The 25317-nt window shown below is 34.1% G+C and overlaps 3 protein-coding genes and 1 pseudogene across 3 annotated transcripts; 3 read left to right on the forward strand and 1 right to left on the reverse strand.

The window, feature by feature from the left end:
- Nucleotides 1-317: 317 nt before the first annotated feature.
- On the forward strand, nucleotides 318-6297 carry LOC122611069 (CCR4-NOT transcription complex subunit 9-like). The gene is made up of 9 exons (XM_043784026.1): nucleotides 318-487; nucleotides 1452-1523; nucleotides 2181-2270; nucleotides 3088-3130; nucleotides 4057-4163; nucleotides 4292-4387; nucleotides 5054-5244; nucleotides 5336-5405; nucleotides 5950-6297. The coding sequence occupies exons 1-9, from the start codon at nucleotides 410-412 to the stop codon at nucleotides 6055-6057; spliced, it is 855 nt and encodes a 284-aa protein (XP_043639961.1). The 5' UTR covers nucleotides 318-409; the 3' UTR covers nucleotides 6058-6297.
- A 1306-nt stretch (nucleotides 6298-7603) lies between these two features.
- Nucleotides 7604-12276, reverse strand: LOC122611071 (uncharacterized membrane protein YuiD-like). Its single transcript, XM_043784027.1, has 5 exons — nucleotides 11844-12276; nucleotides 9802-9958; nucleotides 8940-8990; nucleotides 8653-8745; nucleotides 7604-7916 (listed from the first exon to the last, which is right to left on the reverse strand). The coding sequence occupies exons 1-5, from the start codon at nucleotides 11990-11992 to the stop codon at nucleotides 7857-7859; spliced, it is 510 nt and encodes a 169-aa protein (XP_043639962.1). The 5' UTR covers nucleotides 11993-12276; the 3' UTR covers nucleotides 7604-7856.
- Nucleotides 12277-16550: 4274 nt separating this feature from the next.
- On the forward strand, nucleotides 16551-19860 carry LOC122611182 (GDP-L-galactose phosphorylase 1-like). Its single transcript, XM_043784160.1, has 7 exons — nucleotides 16551-17017; nucleotides 17130-17227; nucleotides 17311-17370; nucleotides 17734-17976; nucleotides 18075-18260; nucleotides 18729-18977; nucleotides 19308-19860. The coding sequence occupies exons 1-7, from the start codon at nucleotides 16909-16911 to the stop codon at nucleotides 19656-19658; spliced, it is 1296 nt and encodes a 431-aa protein (XP_043640095.1). The 5' UTR covers nucleotides 16551-16908; the 3' UTR covers nucleotides 19659-19860.
- Nucleotides 19861-23999: 4139 nt separating this feature from the next.
- On the forward strand, nucleotides 24000-24977 carry LOC122610732 (annotated as a pseudogene).
- Nucleotides 24978-25317: the final 340 nt, after the last annotated feature.

Below are 25317 nucleotides of genomic sequence, written 5' to 3' on the forward strand. Positions count from 1 at the left end.
TGGGAAAAATATCTATGCAGTTAAATGCACAAATATTAGGTGCAATCGATAGTTTCGTTACGATGGTTTTGTAAATGGGAAAATGATCCGTACTAACAGACTACCTAAATTTAGGTACTGCCACATTAAAAAAAAGTTACATATTAAATCTTTAAATTTAATAAACAGGTAACTCATGAATTTTACATCATTCCTTCCGCTTTACTTAACATTTACTTTTTATATTCACTGACTAACAGCGCAAATCAAACCCTTTGTGACAAGGAAAAATATCCTTTAAAAAGAGAGAAGAAATCGTACGAATGTTAAAGAATCACCCATATATCATATCGACAGAAAAAAAAAAACACACACACACACATATCTCCGTTCTCAAAATAACGACGGCGAACAATTTGATCTAAAAGAAATGCAATCGGCGGAGCAATTAGTGCTCGATCTCAGCAGTCCCGATCTTCGCGAAAATGCTCTCCTTGAACTCTCCAAGGTATATATATATATATGAATATATCTATACATACATAATACCTATCTATATATATCTACATTTAGTTTAATTAGATAATTATATTAATTTGGAGCTTACGAACATGTATTCGTGATATAATTTGTGTATTTAGAGCTCTACATATACAATACTTATTATCTAGATATTCATTAGTAATAGGAAAATCTGTAAGATAATTAGGGCCAAAAAACTGTATATGTTATATTCTATCTCTATATCTTAGTTTAATGGTATATATTTAGCCAGTCGTAAAATTTTGGGGCGGAAAGAGCGGTTGTTGATTTTAGGGCGAAGTGTATGCAACTTGTCGCTTTTTAGCGGTTGTGTGTATTTGACTTCCAAACCATATGTTGTGTGTATCAAATTTACAATGTGTTGCTAGTGTATGTATGAGGTTACTTTAATTTGTGCTGGAGGTTTGGTCGTAAAAGTTGCCACGTCATCAAATTTGGTAGCTTACAGAGTTGCAGGACGTAAGAGGTCGGGATACATACAACTAGCAAAACTTGAAAGATTGATACCCACAATGGATAGTTTGAACGTTAACAATCTTCTAGGTTGCCTAGTGGTAAGGTGTTTTCAAGTCATCAAAAGAGACACGGATTTGAACCTCACTAGGTGAACATCTTGGATGGCCAAGAAAAAGTCTAGGAAACATTCACGAATTTACCTGTTAGGCTGTGTACATTAGAGCCAAAGGATCGAATTTCCATAGGTAGCCTGAACAGGGATCCTTCTCCATATACCCGTTTGGTAGACTGTTTGAAAGTTTTACAATAGCAAAACATGACAAGTGATATGCTTTTTTATGTGAGTAGCTATAAAAATTAGATCTTAAGGGTTTTGTGTATTTGAAAATTTTGCGGGAAACTACATTGTCGTTTGTACTCACTAATGTATGTTTAATCGAGCTTTTCGTATGTTCTTTTTCTTTGTTTTTCAGAAGAGGGAGCTGTTCCAAGATTTAGCTCCATTGTTATGGAACTCATTTGGAACTATTGCAGCTCTGTTACAGGTATGCTCTATCTGACTTATACAATATTTTAAGTCATACTTTGTGTGCAATACTGGAATGTAGATCCTATTAAATCTGCCTTTGTGTCTTATCTATTGATTTACAAGGTTCACCTTAATATTTAATGAGTAACTATAGTGCTATACCATAAGCAAACACATAATTTTTACATATGGGACTGAATGACATAAGGATATTGCAGTCTAAGACATTGCTGAATGAACATCACTTATTGCTCGTGTCATCATCTGGAATCTCCAGTTTAAGTGGATCCCATGTCTTTCTTTACTGTTAACATTGAACTGGTTGGAACTCCAGACTTAGACAACTCTAATCTCCATACCATATGTGTCTACGCATTATTGTTCTGTTCTGGATTTATCTAAATTTATGCCTGACCATAATCTTATTGAAGTGTGCGAGGTACCATGTACAGTCTCTCACAAGTATTGTTGCTGTATTGCGTTATCTTTGTTTCATTAACTTTTCTCCATATTATATATGATATTTTATAGTTTATTATGTTCTTTCAGTTGTTATAGCGTATATAGTTTTTTCAGATTTTTTATTTTAGCTAAGGTTCTGTATTCATGAAGTTACATTATTTATCAAATCTTGTCTCTTGTCACTAGTTGATGCGATGTTTGCTACTTGCAGGAGATAGTTTCAATATATCCCTTTTTGTCGCCACCCAACTTGACTCCAGCTCAGTCAAACAGAGTTTGCAATGCGCTTGCTCTTCTTCAGGTGCACCTTCTGAAATTCATACCCTAAACATGATTTATTGCATATCCATGTTTTCATACTTGAATAATCAAGTTGTGTCAAGTTGCTCATGTATAATGGTAACAATCATTTTATTGTAATTAGATAACTATTTAACAATTCATTATAATCATAGCTAATTTTGACGAGCTGTACCTACTTAATTTTCCCTTTTTCATCTAATATCCTGTGCACTGTAAAGATAGTTATTTATTAGTTATTTATTCAAGCACTTATGCTGTTCTAATTCATGTACAAGAGAATGTCTCTTTCACTTGTTCTTTTTATTTTCATTGGTGTGCTCCCCTTCTATCAATATCTTCCATTAGGACTTGTATGTGTAGGAAAGACATATCTTCTAGCAATTGAACACCAATGGGATTGATGTCTCCTATAAGCTATGTCCTTCACTTCTTTGTGCCCGATTATTAATAATTTACTGTAATGATCTTGTGTCTTCAAGCTAATGATAAAGCAAACTGCTCAGAAGAATGGTACGTGATACATGAAAATAAATATTATGTTGAAATCGGTGGAAGGTAAGATCTTTATGTAACTCCCATACAGGCACTAAGTTTGTTAAAATCCACTCTAAGCTTCTCAAAAGTAGAACTTGTCATTTAAACTCGTTGAAATACAATTTAAATGCTTATAACTTGACGTTATCTGTTAGGCATTTAGATATGAGTTTGGCAAAGCTTTTGTCTGGTTAGAACATAAATTAAAAGTCATTCATCGTTTAGTTGGAATTCTCATTGACTGGGCTAATTATCCCTTTTTTATTTTTTATTTTTTGCAGTGTGTAGCCTCACATCCAGACACAAGAATGTTATTTTTGAATGGTAACTTCTAACTTAATACAAATTACCTTATTTTTTATTTAAGGTGTGTTCAAACAGTTTATATATATATGAGAGGTTAAAAGTGAGTGAGCAATGATAGATTTTGTTGTTCTTGGTTATCTTTAGCACATTACACTATTGCTACTTAATTAGTTAGTTGATATATATTTGCTTTCATTCACATAATACTTTCTTTAGCTACATGGGTTCTAAGTGCTAGGATTTTATACTTTCACTCTTTATTCAATGGAACAAAACAGTCCTAATTATTATAAGTTCTTTCTAAGTGCTAGAATTACATACTCTCACCCTTTTTTAAAGCTCTTATTTTGGAAATGAGTTTCCTCTACTAATTCAGCGCTAACCAAATATGCTACACTTCTTTGTTTTTTACTAATTTCGTCTAATAGAGCAATTATAGCACTTGCTTTATAATAATAACGAAATCGATATCTTGACAAGATTTAGCTTCCTTATTTGGTTTCATACTTTCATCCACAATATCTTCTTTCGTTACATCGGTTCTAAATGCTAGGATTTTATACTTTCACTCTATGGAATGGAACAAGACAATTCTTTCCAAGTGTTAGAGTTTTATACTCTCACCCGTTGTTCTTAATGTGGTTTTGTAAGATTTTTTACATGTATGAAGAGATCCACGTATTTAATATAGCTAGTTCAACTGACTCAAGTATTTAATATGCCACACCCCAAATGAACAGACTGAATTATGTCGTATTCCATGTTAACAAACCTCTAGCCTGTATCTTGAGCCGACTTGTGCTGTAAGTTAGGTAACATTGGTTCAAACTTGAATTGTATTGTAGAAGATAATTATTTAAATGAAGTACTTTTATTTATGCCAAATGTATCTACCTCTCTGCAAGATGTCAGTGACAATCTTCTGACCAATTTATTGTTTGCAGCTCATATTCCTCTATATTTATACCCTTTTCTGAACACAACGAGCAAATCAAGGCCATTTGAATATCTAAGGCTTACTAGCTTAGGTGTCATTGGTGCACTGGTGAAGGTACTTCATCTGGTTCTGAGTATTAAGTTTCATTTTGTCATGCTTATTCTTTTTGTTTTCTTCTGTATCAGTACAAAACAATCTCAGTCTAGAATTATAACATGAAACTTTGCTTTTTTATTTACCAGGTCGATGACACGGAAGTCATTAGTTTTCTGCTTTCAACGGAAATTATCCCCCTCTGTCTGCGGACAATGGAAATGGGCAGTGAATTGTCAAAAACAGTTGAGTCCAAACTTTTCCCTTTGATGCCAAGATAGTTTTCCAGTATCTCATACTCTTTGCCTTAGCTTTGAGGTGGAAATTTTGACCTATTTGCTTAAGAATGAGTTGATTTAATATTGCTTTATCTTTAACTGGTCAAACAGTAAACTCAAAACATTAGCGTAGAAGGAATCTAGTCAAACTGTCACCCAAAATTTCTTTTTCCTGTATACAACAACAATATTGTTCACCAATAAGTTAGATTCTTGTTAACAAAATGCTTTTACAGTCTTATATCTCGCACTAATATTTTTATAGGAACAATAATAGTTTGTACAAAGGATTTACAGGTTAAGTCAATGTGTACAAACATTACCCATTTTTAGCTGTAACTTAACCCACACAAGCTGCCCATATTTGCTCTTTTATCTCTCTTATCTGGCAGTGATTTTCAGATTTAGTGTTTGTTAGTTTTTGCATCTACTTTTTTAATTGTGTGGCTTCATTCCTTCTGAAGACTGTGTGACAATATAGGGAGAAAATGAGTTTTGCCTCACAGGTGTTTTTAAGAGAGAAAAAAATAGTATGTTAGACCTTACTTGGTGTGATAAGTTTGGGGTTTCTGTTTCAAATTTCCATGATGGTATGCTTTTCAAGTAGTCTTATCAAAGCTTTGTTGATCCCAGGTTGCTACATTTATAGTTCAAAAGATTTTATTGGACGATGTTGGGTTGGACTACATATGCACTACTGCTGAACGGTTTTTTGCCGTGGGTAGAGTTTTGGGGAATATGGTTGCTGCGCTTGCCGAACAGCCTTCTTCACGCCTCTTAAAGCACATCATCCGCTGTTATCTTCGCTTGTCAGATAATGGAAGGTGGGTCAGACACACTATCATCTATAAAAAGCACATTCTGATGTTACATGCTGAATATGATGTAAAACTAATCCACTTCTGAATATTTCAGGGCATGTGATGCTTTGAGGAGTTGCCTTCCAGATATGCTACGAGACGCTACTTTTAGCAGCTGCCTTCGTGTAAGCAGTTTTTATTAGTACAGGTCAAAAGGGCAGTCTTGGACTGAGATTAGTTATATAAGGGATTGGTGCTTTGATTATGATTACGAAAACAATAATCTGAAGAGTAGAATCTCTAATAAAGTAGTGGTGAAGTTATTTATGCATTAGAGTAGACTTTGAGTGACTTTCAACCCATTTGACCCGTAGTCTAATTGTTTGATCACTTCGGGCTGACCCTTTGAGAGAACACAAACCAAACTGACCCATTCATAAATTAATGGATCAAAATTTCATCTCTAGTCAAATATAATATCAAAAGATGATCTACTTTTTACATAACAAAACAATTTGAGCACATTGAACAGAGGTATGTATCTGAGTACACTTTCGGTAACTTCAACCTGTTTCACTTGATTTAATTTTGGATATCCTTCTAAACCTGGACCATCTACATGAAATAAAGTATAACCCAAATGGCCAAAATCCAACCTATCTGTAGAAATATGGTTACGCTAGATGGAAGTAAAAAATTTCATTCCTGATCTATCTGCCTGTATTTCAGGAGGACCCAACAACAAGGAGGTGGCTGCAACAGCTGGTTCATAATGTTCAAGTTCCCCGGGTTGCGATTCAGGGAGGTGGAGGATTTGATCACATGCTAGTCAACTGAATGTCAGACTTCCAGCAAATGTTTTATTAAAAAGAGGTTTCCTAATCAGTCAGTAGCGGATCTTGTTTCTATTATTATTAGACTCCTACTTCTTTTGAAACCTTGATCGGTCATGTTTAGTTTGTTTATATTCTAGCTATCATGTTCGGGGCTCTGTAAACCTAGCAAACAGTGGGCACCACTGTCAGTGTCATGTGTATATCAAACTAAATGGCTTAATTTTAATGTTTTTTTATATCATCGAAGGTTTTTTGTGAACTTTGACTAGGGGAAACAAGCACACTGCTTTCAGAGAATAGGCACTAACCAAAATTTGTTGATCTTTGTTAACTTCATTCAAAGTATATCGAGTTTATTTGATTCTTAAAAGTCTTGATATATATTCTTATATTGAACTTTTTATTCCCGGTTTGTGTGTTGATAGCGTGTTTAGCAAATAAGCTTCTTTTTAGTTATCATAGATAATTTTGAGTTCCTGAATTTGGCCAAAGCATTAGATCAACATTGTTTTAACTATTCAAGTTCTCAAGTTGAGCTGGAATCTTCCTAGGCGCAAGTTAAAGCAAGAAAGTTTTGACAAGTTCGAGCTCAACCATATGTCCTGACTGGACCTATTTGACTCTTAAACAGGCCTATCTCGCTCAGGAGCCGCAAGCTTTCAATTTAAATTAAGCTCTTTAAATGAATTTATAGTCCTTTGTGGTAATGCACTACATTGAAACTTAAAAACGCCTGAAACATATAAAAAAAAAAAGAAAAAAGATCACGTGATCTGAGTATAGCAGAAAACAGAGTGTGGAGAGCTGGAGATATATACGTAACTTTTCTCCATAAACCATTAATTATATTTTGTGTACATAACGGTGTTGTGGGCAAACAATATGTCACATGTACATGCCGTGCTTCTCTCTTGAGCTTTGATGAATATGTGAACAATACACGTAATCATGAGATTAGAACTCAGATGCCAACTAGAAATTGACCCTCCACTTCCATTCTCGAGACTGAATAGGCACAACAATAATTGAGGTTGCTCGTCACGACATGTACGACCTCATTCCAATGGTCCAAAGAAAGGATTATTGCACAAACGTTTCATTTATGGCAGGAAAATTCATGCTACGAGCGTTGGGAGGGATGTAATTCCTGTGGCTTAACCTTCCTCGTATAACAAGATAAAAGATATCACAGCAGAGGTGGAGATTGAAGAGCCACACAAGAAAAGAACACTGCTATTCACTTTCAGCAAGGTTTGTCCATATTGATTGCGGATTGGTAAGTGATTGCTTACTATGAATTTCAAGTTCAAACACGATTTGAGCTTTAATTGGAGTAGATATACACATTCGTAACATACAAGTAATTTATATGTTTCTAAAAGCTCCAGCTCTTACTTGTATCAAGTTTTTCGGTGCAACTATGTGTTAATATTTTTGTAGCTCAAACTCAAGTAAGACGTGCTTAGTTAAATCTTTTGATCAACCCTTTCAGGCTATTTGATAATTCTGACTAAAGATTTACTAGCCCACTATTATAATCAATCAACTTCCAGAAATAAGAGTTCTTGTTCTCAAAGAGTGCTAGTCACATCACTGGTCAAAATAGAAAAATATACATGAGGAATGAGCAGTGTATCATTGAAAACGACATTAGTTGTCCAGGGAAGCTTTTGCAAATATATTCCAATATACGGGGAGAAGACCGTCTTTGAGCATCAAAGAACATTGCCATCTTTAGAGTGAGTCTTCAAGCTGCTATCTTTAGATGAGCTTAAACAACATTAATGGAGTGATTAACCACTAGGTTGATATATTCATAATAAAGGCCATCACGACGCCCAGAACAGCCCCAGCTGCAACCTGCAACCAAACCCTTAACAAGATCAACGTTTATAGAAACAAGGACTTTTACAATGGTCATAATGTCATCTTTTACCAACAAAGTGGTTTATGAGCACATATAAAGACACTATGTTAATAAAACCAAATATATATGCAAACACCATTGTCAAGGACTAATTGACCGCTATAATGATAATTACAAACATCAATTGTTAACGTTAAATAGTCATCCGTCCTACAATCAAAGCAGCAAATCTTTCTACTATTATAATTCTTTGCAACTTCCCTTTTTGGGAATGATTCAACTCAAAAGTTCTACCTAATAGCCCATATGTAATTTTAGACATTTTTATGGTATCAATCATCATCCATAAGTTCCGTAAATGAAGATAGAAACAGGAAGTTCCATTGAACCATTCAGGCAGTTTGAAGATTTACCCTGAGATAATTAATCCACCAGGATGTTTTCACTTCTCTAGTTTTACATGCCAATCAAACAATATGCATCTCACAGTTAAATCTTTGTTTTGACCTCCCACTTGTGAATCTATTTGAAATTTTTTTGGATCCTAATGTCAAAGACTTGTAAATCAAAAAACATACTAGGCATGTTCTTTTCTTATTCATAAACATATAATGTTGACGGTGATGCAAATAAACACCAGGGAATATCAACAAAATATAAACAATAGATTACAGAAATATTCCATGACATCAAGTGACAAACATGAAAAAAGTTGGATTGCAACTGCACCTGGAATGGGGTGTGGCCAAGTGAATCTCGTAGAGGCCTAACATTCGAAAGTGGATGTTCTGGAGGAAGCTCACAAACAATTTGATTCAATAACTGCATATTGATAGTAATCAGTTTACATTGATAAAGGATATATGCATACATTTAAACATGGGCTTGTCACTAACTCAAATAATTATATGGAGAACAATCTCATTGTAGCTACAACCCAACTTGTACACAATTTCCTCTTGTAAATAGACATCAAATAATATTACTTAACGCAGTATCTTCGCAACAGACTGTACCTCGGCTTGCCGACCAGCATGAAGCCTAACACCAGTTGCATCATACATTACCTATAAATTAATGTAAATGACCATGTTATTACTTATTAACAAATGCACATTTTCAAGGCTAATTCAGAAAGCACAAGGATGCTTAAATTCAATAAAGAGAGTGGACAAACACTGATGCTTACATATGTAGACTTGTGGCAACATTACTACATGGGGTCAGAATCAAAACTCCACTTACTTAAACATAGTGAACGTTCATGAACATGAATAAATATATATAGTGTAGCTATAAACAAAAGAATGTTCACGAACATAAACAAAAGAAATTCACGAACATATTAGCAAACGTTCATGAACATAAATGAATGAATGGGAGCTACGTTCATGTTCGCTCATTTAACTAAAGAACAGATTTTTGTATTCATTTTCGTTGATTTAACTAAATGAACGAACACGAACAAACTTCCCGCCAAATGGTTCGTGAATATTTCGTTGAACATTCAGTTCGTTTACAGCCCTACTTACAAAAGGTTCTGTAGTTTTTCAAAGCTTTAATCGCAACTGATAAAAAAAATTAGCATAAAACACTAATCCATTTCATCGGTCAACAAAACTTAAGCTCATATCAGTTGTCATGTAATCAAACTATACATATGGCTAATGTTATCCTTAACTTCAAATATGGCTAATGAGAGAACTCTTGGTTGTTTGAGCATTTTATTAGCATTCTAACTTTAGTAGAGCATACAAATGATTCTACTAATTTCCTTATTAAAAGATAAAGCAATGTAATATTTACTCAGGAAAACTAGTGAGTTTCTAGTAAGCAGCCTGAAACACAAAGAAAGATCAGAGTGATGCAAGTACATACAACACATGACAAAACCACTGCAATGGCAAACGCTGAGGAACCTGCGCCATCTTGTAAACCTATGCATGTCGCAAGAGCTGTAACTGTTGCGGAATGTGATGATGGCATACCCCCTGAGCTAAGCATCCTTCTGGTATCCCATTTCCTCTCTTTAAACCTGCATATCCAGTACCAAATAAATTTTCTAGACAACCATAAATATGACATACACCTCAATGGCTCAATCAACGTCATCATAAGACAGCTTTCAAAATCTCAAAAAACAAAGGCATCCGAGATTTAAATTTCACTAGGAGTTCCTACTTCAAGTATACAGGCATATCTGCAAAGAAAATCAGCCAATCTTTAACAGTTTCCAGAATTCGAATCGATATCAATCTTAGGATAAATGTAATATCTTTATAGATATGATTCTTAAAGGCTTCAACTATCACTTCCTAAGATTTCAACAGATTACTCAATTTGTAGTATATTCATCCTCTAAAAATATTGCATCTACAACCATCACTCTAAATATGGAGAAAATGAGTATCTTTGTAGTATAATCATCCTCTAAAAATATTGCATCTACAACCATCACTCTAAATATGGAGAAAATGAGTATCTTTGTAGTATAATCATCCTCTAAAAATATTGCATCTACAACCATCACTCTAAAAACTTCTCCATTTTACTTTATATCTTAATACTTCATCTTTTTGTAATAAACAAAAAGACAGTAATCAAAAATACTTTTAGAGGATGAATAGTGATCCTTATACATAGACGAAAGTTGGCTTCCTCTGAAAAATCTCTAGATATAGAGGATCTGTTGGAGTGAGTTTTTAGTCTCTATCTCTAAATTTGAAGATAGAGACCGATCCTTTCTAAAGAAGTGGAACCGCCACCATGTGACCACATGGTCTCACAAACGTAGGGGGTTGACAAAAGATGCCCGGGTTTGAAACTTGCCAAAGGCAAGTGCGGGAACTATATTTGTGATCCATGTGCGAGGATGGTGAGTCGCAAGACAGGAATCTTTGCGGTGTGCAGCCTGGGTACCAATGTGGTACATGGGATTAAGGTGTTCCCACCCAGACGCCAGCTTACACTTTTTTGACAAAACTTGAAGATAGAGGACCCTTTTAAAGGATCCATTGGAGATGAACTAAGTCTAGAAAGAGGGGCATCAAAAGGCAAGCCGCCGATGTCTAGCCTAGTGGTGCCAAGAATAGAAGCATTTTGAAGGTATCCCGGGTTAAATTCAAACTGAAGTCAGAAGTCAAGGAGGAACCTAACTTATTACAAAAATCCCTGAGTGAAACTGGATCAGTTGGTTACGTAAATATCCAAGTGGGCCCCTAGGTGGACTTGATGAGCCTGAAGCAGTTCACGGTGAAGCGGTAGGGGACTCAGGGTTGCCAAAAATTTAACCTTTTGGAACAACAAAAGTCAAAAACAAAATTTTTGAAGTAGACAAGATTTAAATCACCTAGATTGCGTTTGTTTTCTATTTTACTTCCATTAGTTATGACAACCAGTGGGGTGTAAACGTACAACTGGAGAAGATATCATAAAAGACACTAAAAAACTACTCAAAATTAAAAATATCCTTGCCTTCTACACTGAATATAACTAACTACCTACCTTATAGATCGAACTCCAATGTAGATCACTAAGTTGCAATTTAGAAGTATCCAACTCCAATTTGAACCGGTCAACACAATCTCATATACATAATCATCACACTTCTTCTCCTTATCCTCAAATTAATCAAGCATTAATATATACATACACACATATATTACATACATAAAAACACATTATTCTCCCATCACAATACGTAAAACATAATAGATTCACAATACACACACATAACACGTATAGGTATAATTCATTACAAAGTTATATACACGTTCCATACGATCGCATTATTCTTCGAAAACTATCAGTCAAGCATAAATAAATTCACAATATAGATACACGCTTCATCATGATCCGTTACACATACATAGATATAAGCTACAATATATATGTATGTATAGAATAAAACAAAAACATACCAGTGAGTGAATACTTTGAGAAACTGAGCAATAAAAAGGGACAAAAAGGCCGAAAGGAGAGGCAAATTGGAAGGAAGAACAGAAGAAGATTCCGATGAGTATGATCGGAAACTTGATGACGCATCTGCAGCTGTTATCACCTCTTCCATCTCCCACCTCCTTCTCAAATTCAATTGATTCTTTTAAACCCTAACTATTTATAATAATAATAACTGCATCACACTGAATGTGTGTGTGTGATTGAAATGAAATGAAATTGTGACAATAAGAAGATCCGATGAAATGAATTTAGGATTTTCAAATTGGATGGATTTTGGAAGTTGCGACAAGTGAAAGTCACGAATTTGCGGGAAGGCTGGCGGTGGAAGTCGTCAGCGACGGGGTGCAGAGTGTCGTTAGCTGGACGTTATTGAATGATCGTTTTTTTTTTTTTTTTAATGATAAAAAAAATTCTTTATAATTTATTAAATACTTACTTTAATTTATAAAGTTGCAACCTTATGACATTAATTTATTTCTTTTTACCATAAGTGTACATTTAATTTGTTCACAACCACTAACAAAACTTCTTTTCAAGGTCATCTTAACCTTTAATTTGTCATGTATAATATTTTTTTTTGTGGATGATTAATAAAAAGTTAGTTTAAATTTTTTAAAAGATATATCATTTTTAAAAACATTTTCTTTTACACTTATGTAATTAAGGGTTGTTTGAGCTGGCTTATATGCATTTAAGTTATATAAAATCAATCTTTTGGGCTTGGTTTCAGAGAGTTTAACAGCTAAAAGCTATTAGCTGAAATACTTGTAGTTTATGTTTTAAAATCGAAAGCTGGAAATTATACTTTTGTAGCGATATTTGGTAAAATATTTTAATATAAAATTTATAAATTTAAATAACACAAAAAGGCATTTGTAATGCAAAGAATAATAATTTTAAAAGTATTCATGTAAGTTAGTATTTTATATGTGTTATATATGCTAGTTAATAGTTATAATGCAAGCTTATTGTTCAAACTTCAAACCAATCGTTATCAAGTAAGGCTTTTAACATATACTTTTCTAAAAAATAAGGTAAGCCCTCCAACATTCAAACATGACCAACGTCACTTGTAATTGGAAAATAAATTAATTAAGAAATCTGAAATTAAGCCACGTAAAAATGTAAAATGAGTTTATCAAGTCAAACTCAAACAATTAGTTCTATTAGCATATGAGCCCATAAGTAAACTTACGACTATTATTACTACTAGTCTACTTACTACTATTATTACTACTAGTCTACTACTACGTACTGCTACGAATTAGCCATGAATACGGGTCAAATTTTGGCTCACGCCTGTAGTCCCGAAACTTGAAATGTCTGAAAATGGGAACCTGAGGCCCGGACTGAGATGGGTTGTTCCGGCTCAATCTTAACCAATTCAAGTTATGGTTAACCTGGTTTGAACCGAAAATTGGGTTTAATAGAGACAAATATAATATATAAAGGAAAAATGACGTTGAAAGAAAGAAAATGTTTTAACTAAAAATGGATACAATGTGGAGATCTGTTCTTGAGATACATATCAGTCGTGGGATGGTGGCGCGATACATGTGGGTTTGAACCGAAATGGATATCTTCAATAGTCGTTTTTAATTGTGTGATATATGTGGTTTTTCTTCTCATCCCTCGGGTACACAATTAATGGCACTTGAAACCATTTCACGTATGTACTTGATTTTGAGTTCAATTATGTTTATCGTCATGTTGTCTTTCATATAATGACAGTTGTTTACCTTTTTTGTTTGTTTAAAATGTATGTTTTAAACTTTGCGGGCTAATCTACTTGCGAAATATAAAGTTCAAAAATAAAATCATTCATCTTAGAATTAAAATTAAAAGTATACAATACACATTACACATAATTGTATTTAAGAAGAATCTATATCAGATAAACTATCAACTTCATGTCGTTTGAATTATATCATTAATTCGGTTAAGTTCATGATGGGGAGATGGACGAACTCAAACCGCTTACGATTCGTATCCCTTGTAATCCCAAATACTATTGGGTGAATGTGATCGATACCAAGTCACATAGTGACTTAAGGGAGAAAATGACCCATTCGATGGTGAGCTTATACAAACCTTTCATAAACTTTTAGAATCTATTTCATTTTATCAAGGGGTGTGAATGTATGTGTGAAACCATTCAATGAATAGGGATCACAAAAATAAAAGTGTACTTTTTGGTTCAAAAAATATATGTATGATTTGTCTTGTTTGGGTCCATGAACTTAACAACTTAGTACTAGCTAAAAATTGAGCCACGACCCTCCATTGGTTTTTTCTTGTTTTTATTCATACATGAAAAGTTTTTTACTAGCTAAACATTTAGCCACGACCCCCCATTTGTTTTTTTGGGTTTTTTTTTATTCCCATAAAAAATAGAAAAAATAGAGAAGAAGGGTGGAAACAAAGGAATATACGTAGAATATCATTTAGTTTTCCAATATAAATCAATTTATTTAATTGGTCCACAAATAAATAGTATATCAAGTCAAATTTAAAAAGGAGATACACTACTTGTATAGTTGTATGATATCATCCACAAGTGTACGATGGACCTATCCAATAATGGCCCATAACCAGAAACATAGCTATATACGAATGTGTGGTCGTAAGCCAGATTTGAGATTTGGTAGTTTTAATGGTTGGTAACTTCGTATCGGTGGATACCAGTGTGAAGGCATGTGGGTTTCAGTTTCACCGATCGAAGTTTGTTATTTGACTTGGTCTTGTGAGATTCTTTTATAAAGATGAGAACGGTAATGGGAGTGACGACAGTGGAGTTGATGTAACGGTGGTGGCGGCGGAGAGTGGCGGTGGTGGCGGGGGAGATTGGTGGTGGTGGTGTCGCCGGTGAGTAGTGGAAGTTATTGATATAATGTGATTATGATGTATGGTACGTCATGTAATAGAATGTGTACATTGTTTAAACTTAAAATCAATATTGAAATTTTAAGTTCAATATTTAAAATCAAAAGTGAATTTGCTTTATATAATACGAGAACAATACCCGCACGTTGCGACGGTGATGGAAGTGATCGATGACGGGATGGTGATGTAATGGCGGCGGCGGTGGCGGCGACGGTGATGGGGTAATCTACTTGACAGGCTCTGCCTTTAGCTGTACGGGCTCCGCCATCGGATTTAAAATTTGTCGAAAGTATATCGAATGACCACTCTAGTGAAAGAGCATAAAATTTTAAGAACACCTATATAACTTTTAGAATTTATTGATGTACGGTTTTTGAAATAAAAGATTTTGAATGAAATAGAATGATAAAATGATTTATGGGGGAGAGAGAAAAAAAAATGATTGGTTGAGATTTGAGGAGAGAGAAAATGTATTATAGTTATTTTATGTAGATATAGAATAGATAGGAGAAGCATTTTGGGAAAGTACTTAAAATCAATATTGAAAATTTAAGTTCAATGTTGAAAATTTAAAGAAAATCTGCTTTATAATATAACGAGAGCAAGTACCCGCACGTTGCGGCGGTGAGATGGTGGGGGTGATAGGTCATAGAGTGTGATAGCCAAATGCCTTAACCGTACGGGCTCCTCCCTCAGATTTAAAAATTCGTCGAAAGTATATCGAATGACATCTCTAATGAAAAAACATTAAATTTTAAGAACACCCATACAATTTTTATAATTTATCGATGTACGGTTTTTGAGATAAAAGATTTTGAATGAGTTGGAGGAAGAAATGATTTACGGAGAAGAGAAAAAAAAATGATTGATTGAGATTTGAGTAGAGAGAAAGGATGTTAGGTAAATATAGAATTGATATATGGGCATTTTGAGAAAGTAAATGTTGAAACTTAAAATGTAAACATAGGAAATCTGCTTTATATTATATTATAAATATAGTATATAGATTAATGATGTATAAATATATTGGCTATCGGGAAAAAGAAAATAACAGAATCACATGGAGGCAAAAGATGATCATGATACACCTATGATAATGTATATAAAACTCAAAGACTTTTAGTATTATTTTTATGTAAGAGATGAGAATATAAAGTTCACTTCCTATATTTACAGAAGTGGATTATTATGGGGTTTTCGAGAGTCCTAGGTTTTATCCCAAACATGTGTGGTTTGAGCACCGCATACTGCCCAATTGGATGTTACTGTGATATTTCGAATCATAACTGCTAATTACTAACTCGTTGTTCAAAAAATAATAAGAAAAAAATGAAAATATAAAGTTGTCTAATAGCTCAGTTTAGACATGTAGCACTCAAATACTAATTTTTATCCATACAAAAAAATTGAGGCCCTTATCAATTTTACTCATGTTACAAAGACATTAGAAAAAAAAATAGGCATGCGAGAAATTTCACTCTAGATTTAATTCCATATGACACGGTATGTTTTAAAAGCAAATAGGTGCCCAATTTTTACGTAAAAAAATTTGAGCTCGAGAAGTTGAGTAAAAAACTAAAAACAATCCTAAAGAGAATACAAGACAAACACATACATATTCCTAGGAAACGACGAAAATGGGTAATGGTGTTCTTTTCCCGTCCTTAAATTTCTGCGACTCTGAAAATCCTCAACATCAATATCACTCCTACTTTCTTCGTCACCACAAATCCACAACCCACCATTCATTCTTGCCTCTCTTATATATACATACATACATACAATACATTCATATACACAGAACAAACACACAATTCATTCTAATTATTAAAGCTCCGAAGATATCAAATTAATTAGGGGTAAAACCCAGGTTCATAAAGTTGTAGACATCACGGCTATACACAGGTCACCGCGGTCACTTTTTCTTAATGCCCATTCGACCCGAACCGTTTCTCTTTTAATCAGCAGTAACCCATCTGTTCACGGCGGCCGTGGGGCTTTGCCTTCTGAAGGCGGTAGTCCCTCTGACCTCCTTTTTCTTGCCGGCGGCGGTTCCTCTTTCTTTTCCTTCTAATCTATACATACATTTTTTCTGTATCTACATATACATACACACAAAACCCATAAACATTTAAATTAATTATGCTGAGGATTAAGAGAGTTCCTACTGTTGTTTCGAATTACCAAGAAGAAGGAAGTGTTGTGACTACTGGGTGTGGTCGTAATTGCTTTAGAGATTGTTGCCTGCCAGGTGTTTATTTAAAAATTTTTAAAAAATTATTATTTTTTAAGAAAGTTGTTGACTTTTGGATTTGAAGTTGGTTATATTGACTTGGGGTTTGATTTGTTTTTCGGTTTATTAGGGGCAAAGTTACCTTTGTATGCTTTTCCAAAAGTTGATAAAAAGCTTGATGAAAAGGAGGTTCCTTTTGCATTCTTGGAATCACTCCTTCTTGGAGAGGTAATGTTTGAAAGATACTGTGATGATTTTATGGGGTTTTAGTTATTGTTTTTATGCTGAGATTGTTCGGTTTTTTTTAATAGTGGGAGGATCGTGTTGAGAGGGGGCTGTTTCGGTATGATGTTACTGCTTGCGAAACTAAGGTAAAGGTCAATTTTAATGGTATTTTTATGTTAATCACGAGTATTTGATAAGGGAGTCGTATGTGCATATTGAATTAGTTTGCATACTAGTTGCCAACATGATTTTAGCCTAACTGAGATGTTGCGGATTCAAACTTTGCTTTAGTTGTATATTCAGTATTTAGTTTGACAGATTTTTTTAATATTGATGGTAGAAAATAAGTTGCACACTAGTTGCACTTATCTTTAGCCTTACTGAGATTTTGCGGGTAAAATTTTTGTAGTAGTCATACTTTCAGTAAGTAGTTTGGCAGATTTTGAAAAAAGAAAGAAAATAAGTTGCATACTAGTTATATGTTCCTAATTTTTCATGTAATTGTATAGGTGATTCCGGGAGATTATGGGTTTGTTGCACAACTGAACGAGGGTCGCCACCTCAAGAAGCGTCCAACTGAGTTTCGAGTGGATAAAGTTCTCCAGCCATTTGATGGGAGCAAGTTCAACTTCACTAAAGTTGGGCAGGAAGAGGTGTTGTTCCAGTTTGAGTCGAGTGAAGATGGTGAAGTCAAGTTCTATCCAAACGCTCCGATTGATGTGGAAAGTTCCCCTAGCGTTGTTGCTATTAATGTAAGTTACCTTGAACTTTATCCGGGTTGTGAAGTATGCTGTACATTTATGTTGTTTCATAGTGAGCCGACTGTTAATACGTACATTGTGATTTACAGGTCAGTCCAATTGAATACGGGCATGTGCTTTTGATTCCTCGAATTCTCGAGTGTTTGCCTCAGAGGATTGACAATGAGAGCTTCTTGCTTGCACTTTACATGGCATCAGAAGCTGGGAATCCATACTTTCGTCTGGGTTATAATAGTCTTGGTGCATTTGCTACTATTAATCACCTTCACTTCCAGGTTCATATCTACTTTGATCTCCTTTACATTTAGTCTGCCATTGATTTGTATACTTTTAGAACCATAGTATGTTGTGTGCGTGTAAATTCATTATAGCAGCTGAATTACATAGATGGTTGATTAAATTTAGAGATAGTCTGAAAACATTACATGCTTCTCCAAATCTGATTATTTTACCATCAATAAACACATGAATCAAATATAATTTTCTAAACACTCAATAATTACTCTAGATACATGGCAAATACCCTTAAAACCCTGCATAGTAGTAAAAAAGACTCGACGGTTAATTGTTTTATGATAAGAATTTTGTGTGCCCAGATAAATGTCAGCAGCCTTTTTATGATAACTAGGAAAATGGTATGTAAATTGTTTTAAAATCGGAAGTTTCCCTTTTCATTTACAGAGGGAGTATATGGGATTAAATGAATCGAAAATATGCTTATGTTTACGCTGTTTGCATTTCAGGCCTATTATCTGGCTGTACCCTTTCCAATTGAGAAAGCCCCCACTAAAAAGATTACTGATTATAGTGGCGGGGTCATAATTTCTGAGATTCTCAAGTATCCAGTTAGAGGTCTTGTCTTTGAGGGTGGATATTCACTTGAAGATTTATCGAATGCTGTTTCTGATTCGTGCATGTGCCTTCAAGACAACAATATACCGTACAATGTCCTTATCTCAGATTCTGGAAGACGGGTTTTTCTCCTACCTCAGGTAGAAATGCATAACTTCCTTCATGCCATTAATAGATCGATTTGGGTTATACATTTATGTCTAACGGGTCAAATTAGAAAACTTTAACTTTAAAGCAAATAGAGCAAATCAAGTCACTGAAAGTGTACTATTGATGCATTAGATCTTTAAACCATTTTACTAAAAAAATCAGACTAGTAACTGGCTAGTATCAAAAATGCTTGACTGGATTGACCCGTTAGGTGTTGCCTGATCTGCCCACTTTGCCACGTAGCATCCACTCCTTAACCTTCATCACATAGATTTAGGATCCAGTTTTTCTTATAATTACCTGTGAATTGAATGGAACAGTGCTATGCCGAGAAACAAGCTCTAGGAGAAGTGAGTGCCGAGCTTCTAGACACCCAAGTGAACCCAGCGGTTTGGGAGATCAGTGGACACATGGTGTTGAAACGGAAAGAAGACTATGATGGTGCAACTGAACAAAACGCTTGGAGACTTCTTGCAGAGGTTTCCCTCTCTGAAGAAAGGTTTCAAGAAGTGATGGCCATTATCTTTGAAGCAATCTCGTGTGTAGTCCCTGAGAATAGGAGCTTGCCCGATGAAGATGAGCAAGATCTTGAAGACTTTGATGCTCTCAACAATGAGTCCCACCAGGCAGCCATTGTGGCTGGGAAACAAGAATGCCTAGTTCAGCACTAGGGCTAGTAAATGTAATTCCGACTAGTACCTAATGTAACATACTTTATGTTCCTTCTTAAAGAACACTACATGGGCTTGCTTTGTTGTTCAAGACCGCTTCATGTGTGGAATGGAGCTATGTTATGTATCAAATACTTGAATACATGGAGCTATGTTATGTATCAAATACTTGAATTGGGCATACAATTTTAATGTTTGATTATCTGTTGTGTGGTGCTTTTATGACCTGTGAACACATTTTGCATAAAGAATGCCCCATGGGCAAGGTATGTAGACTTTAAAGAACATCTCCAGTTAGATACATCAGCCTTGGATGGAATGGTTGGGTTACTTACTAGATATGTTTAGATTAAGCACTAGTCCTTGAGTACCAATACAGAGACCACGAAGGCATGAACAATGTCGATAAGTGTTCTCCAAGTCAGATTGCGCTCAAGAGGTGTGAGTTCTCAATACCAAAGATAACCTAGCTTAAAAAAGACGACTACAGGCAACAAGAATGTCATTAGAAAGCAAGAAATTCTGAAATAGTGATATCCTTCGATTATTGCTCAAGTGTTCATGTGTGCCAAAGACGACTAGTTAACATACTTGAGCTGCAAACTCATCAGAAAGAGAAATGTATTTATCAAAACAAGATATAAAGGAATATGTACATAATCAATCCTCTAGCTTTATTAGTTACACATTTCAACTTTTGTTATTTATTTTTGGCTGCACTTACGGTTATGTACACTCTAATTGTTTTTTCTTGAGTGAAAGGTTCAGTGGTTCACCCATGTTAACTTATATACATATCAAAAATTGTTCAGGCAATTTGGCCGAATATCAGATTCTCAGAACATTTGTAGTTTTAACGAAAATAACAATCCATGAGTGCGTAAAACTCTAAAACCATGTCTTGCAACAATGCAACGAATGCTTAAAAAGTTTGTTTTGGAATAAATGATACATATGAAACCCAAATATACTAAAAGTGTTGGATTAAGGTAAACCATATGGTATATATTTTTCGTAGTATTTTTTATTTTAAAAAATAAATTAAATGCCATTTTGTATCAAATTATATTTCTTTACTTTAGTGATGCAATTTTACACGCATTCAAATGGCTCAAGAGCATTCGATTAATCAAAAACCAAAACCATATAGGTTTTTTTAACAAAATGTTAATTTTCTTATAAATTCAAACTAATCAACTGCATATTACAATAACTAAAATTCCTATTTATACTAATCTTAACCTCAATAAAATAGGAAAGAAATCAATGCATAATTATCTAATAAAATAAAAAGATAACTTATAAAAATAAAAAATGTTTTAATAAAACCATAAAAATAAAAAATCATGCTACTGCATCATTCTCTCCCTCTTCGAAAAAACTCGTCCTCGAGTTTTGCCTCCCCCATCAAAACCACCAGGATCGAATGGAACCATTTTGCCCTCATCATCATTATTGTGACTCATGTATCCATATCCATTTAAAACATTGAAGTTTGATAAATCATTCGAAAGAGATATCTTTGCATTTAATGCCAGTAACACTTGATGCGAAAGAAAGTCGATACTCCATAGTAGATTTCTAAGATTTGCTTTCACACGTGATGTTGAATTTAGATGCCAACTATGAAATTCTATCTTAAAACTCAAAGTCAAATCCGATAATTTAAAATGAGAAACAATTCTGTCCCAAATTAATAGCAACTTACCAACTCGATCATTCTTCATGATCTATTTGAAAGCTGAAACTTTGTTGTCGTTGTGATTGTCTTCCTTATCTGGTTTGTTGTCAAGAAGTTCATCTTTAACGATTGAAATACCAGTTGCCCAAGTATACCATTCTTCATCTTCGTATTCATCAAAAAACGATTAAGAATCATAAATAAAATCACACGTACCGTAAGGATTCTCCTCTTCCCCAAAGTTCTCGTTCCGGAGGTTACCCTCTGGTTCGGTTTCCTTGAGAGGTCGTGTTTCCAGATCTAGGACGCATGACTTGAGTCCTTCGATCTCAAAATCCCGCGTGTCAGCATGGATTTCATCACTGCCTCGGTCGGCGAATCTGTGAGTAAAAAATCCATCTTCAACGCGAGCACGTGAATTTGAACCATCTTCTTCGTTGCCTTGGTTGGCGATTCTACGAATAAGATAATCAGAATCTCGTCAATCCATTTGAAGCAACCTGAGCTCTGATGCCAACTGATGCAGTTTTACACGCATTCAAATGGCTCAAGAACACTCGATTAATCAATGACCAAAACCATATAGGTTTTCTTGACAAAATGTTAATTTTCATATAAATTCAAACTAATCAATTGCATATTACAATAACTGAAATTCCTATTTATACTAATCTTAACCTCACCAAAATAGGAAAGAAATCAATGCATAATTATCTAATAAAATAAAAAAAACAACTTATAAAAATAAAAGATATCTTAATAAAACCATAAAAACAAAAGATCATGTTACTGCATCATTTAGTTTCTACACACAAAATAAATAAATTATACATTATGAACGTTTGAAAATCTATGTAATTGTTATGTACAAATATACATATATATGTATTTACGTATATACCCTTAAAGCCTACTATTATATATATGTATAGACTCTAGAAGGGTTAATACATGTATATATTGGAATAACAAAATATCTCTCTCGTTTCCAGAGGCGGTTCTCTTTAGGGGCCCGTGGGGGCTCGAGTCATCTCCGTTTTTTCGTTTAGTAGTACTAATATACCCGTATTTTGTCCAAAATAATCTATATTTATTAAGTCGGCCCCCAAGAATTATTTTTGATACGTTTAATAAATTTAATAATCCAACAAAATTTACCTTTTTTGGTTTTTATAACCCATAATTAACTTAGTCCATTCAAAATTCTATTTTTTAGCCTACAATTCACAATCCACGTAACAATGTCTTTCTTCTTTTTTTGAGTTTTAGGCTCCAGAGAAAAATAAAATTTACCTTTTTAGTTTTTTATAACCCACAATTCACTTAGTCCATTCATAATTCTAGGTTTTAGCCAACAATCTACAATCCACATAACAAGGTATTTCTCCCACAATCCAACGTCTTTTCTCTTGGTATATTCATAAGTCTTTGTAGTTTTTTGTTGGTTATAAACTATATATTAGTAAATTGAATGGAAAACTTAGATTATTAGTGTTATTTTTGTTTGATCCGACCCGATTAAGTGTATTTCATGACCATAATATAATACGATAAACATACCGATGGTAAAAAAAAAAAAATTTGGCCTCCACTGTTAAAAATTTTGAGATCCGCCACTGCTTGTTTCTTTTTTCTTGCCCTCACATTCATCCTCAATTCATCCTTGATTACATTGTTGATTAGTAGTATCATTCTTGTTGATTGAAAGATCAAAGTTTTTCAACAGTAATATTGTTCTTTAGAACATCTGCAATTATCGTTTGTAAATGATACTTGTTATTTATATAATCCAAACAACTTAGGGACTGTAAGTGTAACTTTTATTTTAGAAAGGTAACTTAGGGACTATTTGGTTCATGGATTTTTCAGGATTTCCTTGGAATTGGAATTTACATTCCATTCTTTTCCTATGTTTGGTTGGCAATAAGATTGAAATTGGAATTAAAAAAATTCCTCCGAATTCTCCGAAACACCGAATGTTAAATTCCTTCCATTTTAGGATCGAATCTCCAACTTTCCAATGGAATTCACAAAAAACTCACCCATAAATAAAACCTACCCTTTTCTTTTCTTACCTGACGTGTTTTTCTTCTCCATGGCTGCTGCTGTTCCTCTTCTAGATCTTCATCTCAAAAATCATTCTTCCCCGTAATTCTTCTTCAAGATCTTCATCTAAAAACACTTCCACAGATTTTCGATTTCTTTCAAATAGGTATGTCCTCTTTTTCTTTTATCTTCAAAAATCTTCATTCAATTCTAATTTTTAATTTTTTCTTCTCGTGCAAAAATTCAATCTATGTACTTGTTTTGCTTCTTTTTTTTTGACATATTTTATTATAATAGGAATTTTTCGCTTTAAGGCTGTTTTTAGTGCAGTATGAGGGTTGTTTTCGCTGCTGTTTTTTGCTGATTTTGTTGCAGTTTTCTCGTATGTTTTTAGTGCAGTTTTAGGACTGTGTTGCCCTGATTTTGTTGCAGCTGTTAGGACTCTTTTAAGGCTATTTTTATGCAGTTTAAGAGTTATTTTTGCTGCTGCTAAGTGCTGTTTCAGGCTGCTATTGATGCAATTAATAGCTGCTCTCTGTTTTTAGTTTACTTCGATTTCTTATTCAGTTTTGTATGACCTGGTTTTGCTGTTTTTTGGTACTGTTTTTGTCGTTTATTACAAAAATGACAAGTCAAAGTAGAAACTATCGGGGGTGGACAATTGAAGAAGATGCAAAGCTGGTGGAAGCTTTACTAAACATGGTAAATACAGGAGGATATAAAGCTGATAATGGATTTAGATCCGGGTATCTAACTCATCTTGAAGCAGCCTTGAAAGTTTCGCTTCCTGAATCGGGTCTTTTGGGTAAACCTCACATTGAATCAAGAATAAAAACAATGAAAAAAGATTGGCAAGCCCTCTTTGATATGTTGAATAGTACAAGTGATTTGGTTATGATAAGGAAAATAATTGTGTGACCACAACGTCTCCAGGAGTATGGGATGCTTACCTTGAGGTATTATTATTTTTTATTGTTGTTTACCATATGTTAGTTCCTATTTCATGTATATAACTTTATTGTTACAATGTGGTATAGAGTCATAAATCAGCAGCAAAATGGAAAAATAAAAAGCTTCCACACTACGAAGATTTGTGTGTAGTTTTTGGAAAAGATCCAGCTCAAGGAAATAGAGCCAAGGTTGCTACCGAGATGGAAGAGCAAGTGAATATTGAGGAACAACATGAAGACTCACATGATAGTTTTGATGAAGCAATGGAAGGCAGCCACACGGCACGTACCACTACAAGTGTTCAAGTTGAAGAAGTTTCAAGTGTTTCTAGTAAGAAAAGAAAGAGCACAAGTCAAACAAGTTCTTTGCTTGAAAGTTTCAACGATGCGGTAATGTTTTTTGGTGAATGTCTCAAGGAATCATCAGCCGAACTAAGTGAAGGTATAAAACTTGAAGTTGATCTAAACAAGAAAACCGCTATGCTACCTTCGACACTTGAAAAAATGACCTCTTTGTCTCAAATTGAAAGGTTCAAAGCAATTCGAAAAATAAGAAGTGATTCTGATAGCGTGCTTACTTTTTGGGATTTGAAAGAAGAAGAAAGGGAGAACTGGGTGTTGTTTATGATGTCAGAAAATTAAAATGAAAAAGATAGTTGTAATTTACGTTGAAGTCATGTGTATGTATTTTGAAGCTTTTGTTGTAAGTTAAATCGTTAATGACATGACTTGGTAAGTTGTAATATGTAGGTTGTTTTGAACAATTTCTATGGATGGTTTAAAAAGACTTGGTAAGTTGTAATATGTGGTTTAATTATATATGAATGGTATATTACTCGTAAAATAGCCAGTTAACATATATTGCTAAAAGATAATATAAGTTAGAAAGCTAAAAGATAGTTAAGTTATAGACTTTATTTATAAAAATAAATCTTATAAACTATGCTAAAAAATAAATATAAAAAATTGATCAAAAGGGTAA

The sequence above is a fragment of the Erigeron canadensis genome, chromosome 8, assembly GCF_010389155.1.
Source record: "Erigeron canadensis isolate Cc75 chromosome 8, C_canadensis_v1, whole genome shotgun sequence".
NCBI classification, from domain to species: domain Eukaryota; kingdom Viridiplantae; phylum Streptophyta; class Magnoliopsida; order Asterales; family Asteraceae; genus Erigeron; species Erigeron canadensis.

Bases quoted from the DNA above. Each gene is read 5' to 3' on its own strand.
- LOC122611069 (XM_043784026.1), top strand. From the start codon at position 410: ATGCAATCGGCGGAGCAATTAGTGCTCGATCTCAGCAGTCCCGATCTT. The intron at 488-1,451 runs GTATATATATAT...TTTGTTTTTCAG, and splicing joins CTCTCCTTGAACTCTCCAAG to AAGAGGGAGCTGTTCCAAGA. The intron at 1,524-2,180 runs GTATGCTCTATC...TGCTACTTGCAG, and splicing joins CTATTGCAGCTCTGTTACAG to GAGATAGTTTCAATATATCC.
- LOC122611071 (XM_043784027.1), bottom strand. From the start codon at position 11,992: ATGGAAGAGGTGATAACAGCTGCAGATGCGTCATCAAGTTTCCGATCA. The intron at 8,991-9,801 runs GTATGTACTTGC...ATTAATTTATAG, and splicing joins CAGTGGTTTTGTCATGTGTT to GTAATGTATGATGCAACTGG. The intron at 8,746-8,939 runs GTACAGTCTGTT...ATCAATATGCAG, and splicing joins ATGCTGGTCGGCAAGCCGAG to TTATTGAATCAAATTGTTTG.
- LOC122611182 (XM_043784160.1), top strand. From the start codon at position 16,909: ATGCTGAGGATTAAGAGAGTTCCTACTGTTGTTTCGAATTACCAAGAA. The intron at 17,228-17,310 runs GTAATGTTTGAA...TTTTTTTAATAG, and splicing joins AATCACTCCTTCTTGGAGAG to TGGGAGGATCGTGTTGAGAG. The intron at 17,977-18,074 runs GTAAGTTACCTT...TGTGATTTACAG, and splicing joins CTAGCGTTGTTGCTATTAAT to GTCAGTCCAATTGAATACGG.